This window comes from Brachyhypopomus gauderio, unplaced genomic scaffold, assembly GCF_052324685.1.
Source record: "Brachyhypopomus gauderio isolate BG-103 unplaced genomic scaffold, BGAUD_0.2 sc64, whole genome shotgun sequence".
NCBI lineage: Eukaryota > Metazoa > Chordata > Actinopteri > Gymnotiformes > Hypopomidae > Brachyhypopomus > Brachyhypopomus gauderio.
In genome coordinates, this window is record NW_027506885.1 from 328,834 (window position 1) to 340,974 (window position 12,141).

The following is a 12,141-nucleotide window of genomic DNA, read 5'->3' on the forward strand; positions in this document are numbered from 1 at the left end:
AATCATGCGTTATTAACCATGGTTTAACTACTGGCCAGGCTACATAGGAAGGGACAGGAGGCAGTGAGTGTGTGTTACCAGTGAGCTGGGGGGGGGGTCTGGGGGGGTCTGGGGGGGCCTGTGACTGCAAGCCCAAAGTGTGTGGGCTGGTAAGCACACAAGGTGCTTCGAACACACAGTATTTATGTTTAACTTAATATGTGTATATCATGCTTCACGCTGAAGCTCGTTTACCTTCAAAAATAATTAAATTCAACACTCAGTAATCACATTACTTTAACCACATGAAATTCTGTCATCCTTTCATCACCGCACACACACACACACACACACACACACACACACACACGCAACCCGCCCACACAAAAATATTTAAACGCTAAAAGTTCATTTCAGCGTGGCTAAATCGTTCGATTCCACACGTTTGCTGGCGGCCAGTTCCGCTCACGCAGCGTACCGAGGTTCTGAGAGGGAGCAGGTGTTCGCCCGACACGGCCATCGCATCAAAGTCCACAGTTACTAATTTTCCGCACGCAAGGTCACCTTGACAACAGCTCCCCTCCTCCACCCCTGCATCTACATCATCAGCAAGATAACTCCATCACCCCTCGCCGACGGTGCTCCGAGCTATTGGAAACCATAAGTGTAAAGGCGAGTGGACAAGAAACGAGGCACTCAGCATGTTTTTTTATGTGAAGTGACCTGCAAAGCACCTTGGGGACAGTCTGGAAGGTTAGAGGGGGACGTATCCTGCAGCAGAGAAGTGCCACAACCATAAACGGCGCCAAAAGCCCGTCTTCCACCGAGCCCGTCCGGTCCAGACCGCCTGACACCTGCTTCTGCAGAGCTGCAGTCTGCCAGGTGCGCTGTGACACGCACGCAGGCCGACAGAAGCCAGATGGAACCTGATCTGAGTTGCATGTGGGGTTTATTGATATTAGTGCATGTCTGCTTTGTCATGAGGTTGAACGTGTGTGTGTGTGTGTGTGTGTGTGTGTGTGTGAGAGAGAGAGAGAGAGAGGGAGAGAGACAGCTTGGCTTAATGTCTCACATGGCACCTGGGAATTCCTCTGTGGTCATGCAAGTTGCTTTGTGAACTACAGTAACTGCAGGAAGCGAAATGGAAACAGAGAGTGGCCTACAAATCATAGCCCCGCCCCTGCTGTGGGGGAACTGGGTGAGCCCCGCCCCTGCTGCGGGGGAACTGGGTGAGCCCCGCCCCTGCTGCGGGGGAACTGGGTGAGCCCCGCCCCTGCTGCGGGGGGGAAATGGGGTGAGCCCCGCCCCTGCTGCGGGGGGAACTGGGTGAGCCCCGCCCCTGCTGCGGGGGGAACTGGGTGAGCGCCGCCCCTGCTGCGGGGGAACTGGGTGAGCCCCCGCCCCTGCTGCGGGGGGAACTGGGTGAGCCCCGCCCCTGCTGCGGGGGAACTGGGTGAGCCCCGCCCCTGCTGCGGGGGAACTGGGTGAGCCCCGCCTCTGCTGCGGGGGAACTGGGTGAGCGCCGCCCCTGCTGCGGGGGAACTGGGTGAGCGCCGCCCCTGCTGCGGGGGTAACTGGGTGAGCGCCGCCCCTGCTGCGGGGGAACTGGGTGAGCCCCGCCCCTGCTGCGGGGGAACTGGGTGAGCCCCGCCCCTGCTGCGGGGGAACTGGGTGAGCCCCGCCCCTGCTGCGGGGGAACTGGGTGAGCCCCGCCCCTGCTGCCGATTGGACAAACCCCGCCCCTGCTGGAGTGCTGATGGGACAAACTATTAAAAAAAAACACGAAGCAGTTCACTGCTCTGTTCTCTCAGGTTAACATCCGAAAACATGTGAACTAGAACATTTCATCTGACATTTCAATCAAAACTGAGTAAAGTAATAGAAATGTCATTTATGCATGTTAACATCTAAGAACTCCAAAGGTCTCCTTATGTGAGCATCATCCAGGTGTTGTCAGTCTTCCTCACCATTGTACCCAAAGCAAATCCAATGCGAACTCCATGCAAACCCAACAAAAACCCAACACAATCCCCCCCCCCCCCCCCCACAGTGAGATGGTGTCCAACAACCTCCTGGAGCAGGCAGGACCCTGTGGGACTGGAGGGGGGGGGGGGGGGGGGGGGGGGGAGTGTCTCTCCATGGGGGGTGCCACATGGTGAAAACCCCACCCACTCCATCCAGACGCCTCTCCTGCCTGGGTACAAGCATGAATAATGGATGGTGGCACTGCATGAGACCTCCTGGGGCTCGTGGCGTGGGGTCTGTGTGTGTCTGTGTGTGTGTGTGTGTGTCTGTGTGTGTGTGTGTGTGTGTGTGTGTGTGTGTGTGTGTGTGTGTGTGTGTAATCAAAGAAATGAGAACAGAAAACCAGGCAGACCAGACAAGAAGGATTCCATGGCATGGACTTCATCCTGTGAAGGTTTGTTTGTTATAGCATACTACTTTAACGGCCTAAGATCTGTGTAACTAAGGCACACGAGGAGAAAAGCATTTGCTCGGTGCAATTTAACACTAATATGATCATTAATAAAAGATATGTACCCAAGGCAGGTACAAATGAGAAGGAGAAAGATGAATGTCCAGCGCCTATTTTGAGGTGGGCACCTCGGAAATACGGGAAAGGCTGCATGAACACGGAGGCCAGCGGGCCAGCCCGACAACGGTCTCTACGGCCCTGAAGCCAAGACATTAAAATTCAAAACATATTTCCCTTCTTAGAGCTGGAGAGGAGAGACCAACACCATCCAGCTCAAGAATCACCACTGCCAGGGGAGAGGGGGGGAGTGAGGGAGAAGAGAGAAGAGAAGAGAAGAGAAAGAGAGGAGAGAGAGAGAGAGAGAGAGAGAGAGAGAGAGAAGAGAGAATGAATGAGGAGAGAGAGAGAGAGAGAGAAGACAGAGAGAGGGGGAGAGGGGGGGAGTGAGGGAGAGAAAAGAGAGGAGACAGAGGGAAGAGAAAGAAGATAAGAGAGAGTGAGGTAGAGAGAGAGAGAGAAAAGAGCGAAGAGAGAGAGAGAGAGAGAGAGAGAGAGAGAGAGAGAGAGAGAGAGAGAGAGAGAGAGCGAGCAGCATACCACAGACACAAAGGGGGAGATCGAGTGCAACTCCGGGGAACGAAACCACAGCTTCCTAACAAAAAAAGACAAGGGAGCCCATGAGAAACTGACGCCTGTTCCCCCCCCCCCCCCCCCCCCCCCACGCCTGCCCCCCCCACCCATCGCCCCAGGCTCCTCGGGTCTGGGCTCTGGCAGAGACGGCGCTGCAGGCGGCCGTGTGGGCCGAGGAGGAGGCGTCCTGGCTGGGCCCCGCCGGCAGCTGTGCTGGAGATCTCTGCCCATCTTCTGAGCGTTAAATCAGGAAAAGGCCACCTGCCTCCGGCACAGTCCCGGCGCTTCCCACGGAGACGGGGACCAGACCCAGAACGCCGTGGGCACTGCCGACTGGCCACTACACCTCCTTTCCACTCGCTAATTTGATAAGGCGAGATGTTTAAGACGGAGACGACGCCCCTCCTGCTCGTCCAACACGAACCTCGGCAACTGCAGCGCTTCCAAGAAAATGCACTGGCTCATACTCACTCTGCACCTACATAAATCCAGCTACAAAGAGCCAGATGGAATGAGGATGAAAGAAGTGAGAGAGAGAGAGAGAGAGAGAGAGAGAGAGAGAGAGAGAGAGAGAGAGAGAGAGAGAGAGAGAATAAGGAAAGAGTAAGGCAGGCAGACAAGACTACGGCGAGGAAGAGGAATCGTGCCCACAGATCACTAAGGTCTCTGTTCATTTCCCAGAATTCCTACATGATTTAAACTGATTGGGTGAGACTTTGGAGCACATTTGAGTGATAAGTGCTGTTTAAACCCAAACACCCCACTTCCGTCATGGATTATCTGAGGTAAGCCGACCCTAGCACACGCCCCCCGCCACCACCCTCTGTTAAGCGAGAGACAGACAGGATGAATGGGGTCTGTCAGGAAAGTAAGCCACGCCCCATCACCCTCTGCATTACACACAGAGTCCCCGTGTCTCCAGAATATTGGGAGAATTAGGGCGGACAAGAGACACTTCCACTGTGGACACAGACCAGCCGGACACGGACATAGACCATCCAGACCCAGACACAGACCAGCCAGCTCTGAACACAGACCAGCCAGCCAAACCCAGAACTTCCTGTGTCCCTAACATCAATCTCCAGTGCCACTCCGCACACCCACCACACAACAGAAGATGCCTCCAATCCCAGATGCCTCAGGCAAGCAGAGCATCTCTGGAGCTCAGATCAGACAGGACACCAGCACAGAGATGCCTCAGACAGCCAAGCGTTTTCACTAAAGGTGGACCAAGTCTGAAGCTCACCGGCTTTCTTCGATCCCACACTAAAGGCCTCGGCATACACGTTGCGGAGATGTTCATGAGGGTTGTACTGAACCTTGGTGAGATTCTCCCAGCTGCCGTGTGTGGGGCACATCCAATGACGTCTGTGGGTTGTTTGTTATTCTGCAGTTCCATCATATTGTTCGCAGCAGGAGAACGTCATGTCCACGTGAAGCACGCCGAGGCCTTTAGCCTAATAAAGACGCTACTGTGATCATGTAAACACTCTGTGGTTCACTGTGGAAGAGATCGTGGGACGTGTCGACAGCAGACGACTACCCTCATCTGCAGGACTCCCGTGTTGTCCTACTGACAAGGTTGGACGGTGTACCACGCAACGTGTTGAATGTCTTCTTCCATAAACCTTCAGGCCTGTGGGATTTTGCATTACACCGTCCACTTTAGTGCACGTGCCATGATCTGGCTGTATGGAGTGGAACCGATGAATACTGCAACACAGACAGCATAGCAACAAAGCTGGTGAACAGAGTATCAGGCAACTCATCTATAATGAATCTCGAGTCTCTATCACCTGTAATCCATAGAGGCGGGGCTAGTGGAGAACACCCTATCACAGTCAAGATGCACTAATTAAACCCTGCCCACCAGAACCACTAATGACTCTCCAACAGGTATCTGAGGACTTATCGCCATGACAGACAGGGAGGGGGGATGTTTCACTTACCATTCAGCCTATGAACACATCAACTAACAGTAAGTAAATAAATAAAGAAGGAAAGAATGAAAGCGTCCATCACTCTCTCTTTTAAAAGTTACTGGATTAATGGGACCCATCCAACAACCCGGAGCAGGAGGCTTTGATCTCTCTACCTTTTCCCTTGTTTAGTGGAAAACGAAGGCACAGCAGAAAGGTGTGCACACCTCGTAACGGAACGCACACACGAAATCTACAGCAGCTGTCCAGACTGCGTGAAAGAACAGATCTGGCAGGGACGACAGGCTTTCGTTTAGCCACAAGAAAGAACAACGTGGAAGGTCTTGTTTCCATCAGAGGCACCATCATCAGCATTTATTCATTTGTTGCCACACAATAACAATTCGAGAAGAGCCGTAAACTAATGTTGTTGTGTATTTTTATGTGTAGTGTGTCCAGCAGGCCAGAAGACCACTGCAGTACGTGGGACAGAAGACAGGTGGCGCCATACTGACGCGCTGGTGTAGTAAACATGACGAGGACTGGTGTAGTAAACATGACGTGATTCTGGATGTTTTCAGGCGCTAGCTTTAGCGCACGGCGCAGAGCGAAGCAAGTTCCTAGATGCCAGAAAAATCTCTCCCCCCATGATAATTCAGTCTCCCACAGCAACACACAAACACTCTACGCCACTCAGGACCACACAGGGTAAATCAGCATGGTAATCAAGAGGCCAACAGGCCCCCCTCCCAAATCCCCCCCCCCCCCCCCCCCCCCGTCACTGCGCTTTGATGACTGTATAACAGACTCCTCTCATTCCTGCTTTCATAAGCTACGTGTTTTTCCGCTGTGAGCCGATTGGAGGGATGACTTCAAACACACAGGGTCACTAAAACGGATGCATTTGAGAACCTGACACAACACCCTGTCTGTATCTCCCTCTATAACACACACATACGCTCACACACACCCCTACTGTGGTCTGGGTCAGGAGTAGTGCCTGCAGTGAAGGGCGGGTGTGGTTTTCAGGATGGGTGTGGTTCTCAGCCCTCACTAGGGGCTGGGGTCACAGTCCAGAACCTGCTCCCCGACTCATGCTGTGGGGAAACACACAGAGAGGAGTGCCAGCCAGCACAGGAAACTCTGGGCGGGCAGGTACCACCTGCACCAGGACCACCACCCCTGCCAGACCGCCCGCCTCCATCTGAACTGCATTCACACACCACACCATCAATCCACTGTTACAAGTGATCCTGGATGTCATACTCTTACACCGGCCAGCAGCCCAGAGACACGGCCAGTGGACTCGGATAGCTCGGTGAGTTTAGATCCGCCAACAGGAGTCACAATCAGAGAAAAATATCTAGCGTGAACCGATTCCAGCATGTTCATCACTGCCATATTCCTCAGGGTGCAGTGATTCCCAATCCCATAAGCCCCCGCTGCAGGTTTATCTTTTCCTGTTCCCAACATGCCTGACAGCATGAGCTTTAGTGCACACTAAGCACTGGAGACGGGGAAATTCTGCCTCAGCTGTGAGTAAAGGTACTGATCCAGCTGTTAACAGCTGCTGGACGAGGCCAGTCATAAACACATGGGCAAAAATAACACCTTTCCTGTAACACAAACAATTCAACGCATTCCCACTAACCAACACAAATGTTTGACTTATTGGGTAATATTTTGGCCGAACAGATAACGGAACAAATATGTATCTGAGACATCTCTGAAGAATGTTCACAGAGATGAAAGAAAGTCGACTAATATTTGGAGAGGGGGAAAAAACCTTTCATTCCACTACAGGAGCTGGGTGATTGATATCCAGTGGTAAAGATTTCTGACAACGAGATTTCTGAGATTAATTTCCATCCATATACCTTTTCTCTGAATGTTCTCTCAAACTCTGTTGGCTCTTTAAATGGCAACTAAAGTTCTCTGCACTTACAAACCGGCAAAAAATGTATATTCCCATCTGGGTAATCATGGCCTCCTGGTCCCGACCCACGAGGGAACACCACCAACCACTCCACCAGCAGGAACGGACGGACCCGCGAGGCGTCCAGCCAACGTCCGTCTTCTACGACTCCTGGAACGTCCACGTTACACACTCCAGCATAGTGCTGCTAACAGAGAAAAGTTCACACAGAGGTGTGGAACTAACCTGACTCCGCCCACCCCACTGACTCCGCCCATCCCCACTGACCCCGCCCACCCCAATCATTGGTAAAAAGCAGTGGAGTGTTTCATGGTATAACCACAGGCGGGACGCTGCCCGTGTAGCATCTCAGAGAAGATGTCGAAACGCCTGACTGAGGCTTTTCTTTAAGGTGACTGCACTCTTGTTCGCTCAGCACGGCCTCCCCTTCCACTCAAGGGACTGGATTCAGACTTTTTTGGCTGGAAATGATTCCAGCCCTGTGGGCAACGCCTGTTCATGCCACCATGACAAAACATGGCAAACGTGACTATACAAACACGCCAAACTAGAACGCTCTGAAATTCTGGTTTGTCCAACTATGTATCCAGAAATAAAAGGCTCCATCAAAGCCCCCCCTTGCCAGGGCCCTGACCAGGGGCACTGCCATAGTCCCCCAGTCTGTCTGCACTCCACAGCTGCCAAGCCAACACTCAATGAGGGCCTGTCTAAACAGAAGGGCTGATCTCAGGACAGCGCTAGTGGACAATGAGAGTATTGAACAGGACACATTTCTCTACTCCCAACCAGCCATGCATCTGCCCATCCACTCAGCCATCCATCGATCCACCTCTCTCTCTTACACACGCACACACACACACACACACACACACACACACACACACACTTTACTTACATGCAAACCCTTCTATTCAGTCAAACATTTGCGAAGTGCATAACTGAAACTAGGATCTCTGACCAGTGGAAACAGGCCTTGAAACTCTTTCCATCCATCATGTTTCCTGGTATTTTCCAGGCTGAACTGTCCCTCCATCTCAGGAACCAATCAGATCCTCCGAGCTGGCTGCTCCTTAACTTCCTCCCTCCTCCCCGTATGAACAAACAGGAAGTCAAGGTGAAGTCAAGGTTTACAGCATTCAACAAAAATTAGATCTTCAAATCCTTTTAACTTGGTTACATTCTCAGATTCCTAATCAAGTTCTACTCCACAGCCAAAGCTCTCCTAGCACGGAGGTCTTCTCCTAGTCCTCACACAGTTCCTACTCACTTCACACTCAGCAATGGAGTAGAACAAACCAAGCAGGTAACTGGCAAGAGTGAGATCACCTGTCCAGTCTGAGCAAGTATGAAAGGGGAACGTGTGTGCATGTGTGTGTATCCATGCACAGAGAAGGCTGCACATAGGGTCACCTATTTCATCCATGATAAACAATGTTTTCTAGGAAGCTCGGGAGAGTTTTGTGGTCCCCCCCCACCTCTCTCCGTCCATCTCAATCTCTCTGCCAATCTCAGACACAAGGACAAGTCATGCTGCATGCCTGCTTTAAGAATAAATAAATAAAAAGACATGCGGAAACAACTGTGACTGTTGTATATGAGGAGGACGTTCGCCGTGGGAACCGGGTCACAGGGAAGAGGAGAGGTTGGAACTCACAACCCTTCCAGGACAAACGCAGCTGTTAAAGCCCTCGAGATGTTTCTACAGGAGCCGTGCAGAGACCAGGCCACACGGCTGTAGTGGTGTGGGGGGGGGGCAACAGCGTAGGCTGGGAAATCACATCCAAGGTTCCACCATTTGTAAAAAGAACACAGAGATCTTGGGTAGCACTTTGTGCTCGGGGAGCCGATGTCTGGTGTTGGCATACGTATGCACGCACGCACACACACGCACACACACACGCACACACACACACACACACACACACACACACGCACACACGCACTCAAGCAAAAACTACACTTTTAGTACTTCAATAGACACAACCGCGCTCGCACACATACGCGCACGTAGCCACCAGGCACCGAGTGAGCCAGTTCGTGCTGTTACGCAATAGCAGAGCTCTACCCATCTGTGTCTCTGCAGCCCCCGCATCTCTGACCAATGAATCAGGAGACACCAGCAGCAGCACCAGCACCACCTCACTCACTCACACTCTCTCTCTCCCTCCATCCCCCTCTCCCTCCCAGGCATGCTACCCCTCCTCCTCCTCTGCCTCACTACCCCTCTCGTCCCTACCCCCACTCTTTAGTCTCCTTGTCTCTGACATCGTTTGCCTGGGTCTTACACATGTCGTCCCAACGCTGCAGTGCTTCCTGTCCTGCTGCTGTCACAGGTAACCCGTTGCATGATATTACACAATATGGGATATTGGAGGAGATTTGAACACAGCTTGGCAGCAGATGGTATGGAACGGTACATCCTGAAGTTGACAGATATTCTAGACGTAGGAGAAAGTATTGCAGCTGAGAATGTGAGAACAAATAAGTTTTAAAATGAAAGCTGAATTAAGAATGGAGTACTTTTGTTACTACAAATACCTCCCCCTAGATGTAGGATTAGGGTTAAGGTCTGTGAACTTCAGAATGTACCATTCTGTACTCTCTGCCACCAAGCCGTGTTCAGTTCTCCTCCAGCAGGATTCCTACACGTTGCTGGCTTTAAGTTGTAAGTGATATGGACTTCTGCCTTTATAGGTGAAAAGCAAGCAGCAGGGAAAACAGGCAAGTCTGTTGGGCTCCAGTGAGCATCAGTGCAAGCTGAGACGTGGTACATATCTGAGACGTGGTATATATCTGAAGACGTGGTACATATCTGAAGACATGGTACATATCTGAAGACATGGTACATATCTGAAGACATGGTACATATCTGAAGACGTGGTACATATCTGAGACGTGGTACATATCTGAGACGTGGTACATATCTGAAGACATGGTACATATCTGAAGACGTGGTACATATCTGAAGACGTGGTACATATCTGAGACGTGGTACATATCTGAAGACGTGGTACATATCTGAGACGTGGTACATATCTGAGACGTGGTACATATCTGAGATGTGGTACATATCTGAGATGTGGTACATATCTGAGACATGGTACATATCCGAGACATGGTACATATCTGAGACGTGGTACATATCCGAGACGTGGTACATATCTGAGACCAGAAGCCAGGCCCGGCGAGGAGAAGCCAGGCCCGGCGAGGAGAAGCCAGGCCCGGCGAGGAGAAGCCAGGCCCGGCGAGGAGAAGCCAGGCCCGGCGAGGAGAAGCCAGGCCCGGCGAGGAGAAGCCAGGCCCGGCATCAGCCCATGCCAACCCATCTCCCTTCCAGCACCAGGCCAGGTGCCTGGAACCAGCCCTGCTTAGGCGGGTCTGCTTCCTGCACGCATGTCATGGGGCTGCAGAGACAAGACACCCACCACAATACCATGTGCCCGCCATCGTGCCCTGTGGTCCTGTAAGTCTGAGTGTTAATATAGGGGGGGCGCGCTGCTCGAGATCTGGCTGAGATCTCACAGACACCTGGCCGAGATCTATGGTATCTGATCTGAGATCTGTCTTCCTATAGCTAACAATCAAAATAATTTGCACCGTGTCGTGGACAATCTACTTTCACATTTCACAAACACACAGTCTTATATATAATGGTGTAGAGATGCACATATAATGGAAGTGAGTCTAAAAGTGAGTCTCAGCAGGGAAATCATGTGACAAAAGCTCCACCTTCCAACCCTGCACATAAAGAGATTCAACACACACACACACACACACACACACACACACACACACACACACACACACACACACACAAATCTGACCCCATCATCCAAATGAGTTCTTTCAGTTAATTGCTCTACGTCACGCAGTTCCAGTGGGTCTGACTCACTGGCCACAGAGCCCGTGGTCGGCCTCGTCCCTGTATCAGGACACAGCAGAGAAACACGAGAGTGGACAGCAGCTCAGCAACATGCGTACACACACACACACACACACACACACACACACACACACACACACACACACACACACACACACACACGTTAATGGTGGTCCTACTGGACACCCTTTAACTGGCCCTGTGAGAGTGGGAGGGATATGCCGTCATGTTGAACATCGTTTCCCCCTCAGCACACAAATGTTTCGCTTCTGAATTCTGTGATATGACCAGAACATTTCCTGTGTTCCTGTTGTGTCCACTTTTTCACACTACACAGTCAGTACCTTGCGCCTGTGGGTGCCAAACACGACTAAAGAAATACACAGGGAAAAACCCGTCACTTACCGAGGTCTCCGTGGTAACTGTTGTCATGGGAGGCCCTGCTGGAGGGGGTGGAGTCTCCATCGTGAGGCCAGATCTGTCCGGTTTTCCGGACGCCCACGATGGTGGCCTCGGACACCACCACGTGCTGCTGCTGCTGGTGTCTCTTCTGGGACTGGGGCGTGGGCGGGCTGCAGCTGCCCAGCGAGTGCTGCGAGTTCTGCGAGGGCGAGCGACTCTTCTCGCGGAAGGGCCTGCGGAAGGCCGCCGTCGGGCTGGGCGACACGTGGCTCGACTGGCCCGACGAGAAGTCCTCCTCGCTGGACGTCAGGTTCTCGTTGGAGCTGCAGTCGGGCGTGTAGCCGCCCCCGCCGCCCCCCACGTCCTCGAAGCTCCCGGGCGAGTACGACCTCCGCGGCCACGTCAGAGGGTGGTCGTCCCCGCCGGCTCCGCCCACGTGCTCCCTGGCCGCCGCCCGCCCGTCCCCGCCCTCCACGGCCATCCCGCCCACGTACACGGTGCTGTAGGGCTGGAAGTCGGACGGCTGCCACGGCGGGGGGGGCGGCTTGCTGCCGTTGGGACGCGCGACGTAGCGCAGGCCCGGCTCCCCGTCCTCGTACTCCGCGTCGTAGCCGCAGGTGCTCTCGCTAGAGCGCCCCCTGTAGACGGGCTTGGCCCGCAGCTCGCCCGCCACCATGGCCAGGTTCCCCGGGAGCGAGTGGAGGGATCGTTTGCGCTCCATCTGCATGGCCTGGCTCCCGAGGGCCCCGATCTTGTCGGAGACGTCCCGGTCGTTCACGCGCACCAGGCCCCGGTCGTGATGGAACTCCACGTTGGTGTAGAACGGCTGCTTCTCCTGCGAGACCTTACCCTCCCCGGCCGCGTGAGAGTTGGCACGCTTGATGCGTTCGAAGTTGGAGCGCAACGCCGCCACCCC

General features: G+C 53.2%; 1 protein-coding gene across 1 annotated transcript in view; it reads right to left on the reverse strand.

Annotated features, from left to right (window-relative positions):
* The window catches only part of bcr (BCR activator of RhoGEF and GTPase), a 68,220-nt gene that overhangs the window by 54,730 nt on the left and 1,349 nt on the right, over positions 1–12,141 (reverse strand). Inside the window, 1 exon segment of the mRNA XM_076988861.1 lies at positions 11,229–12,141. Within this exon segment, the coding sequence (XP_076844976.1) occupies positions 11,229–12,141 (913 nt within the window).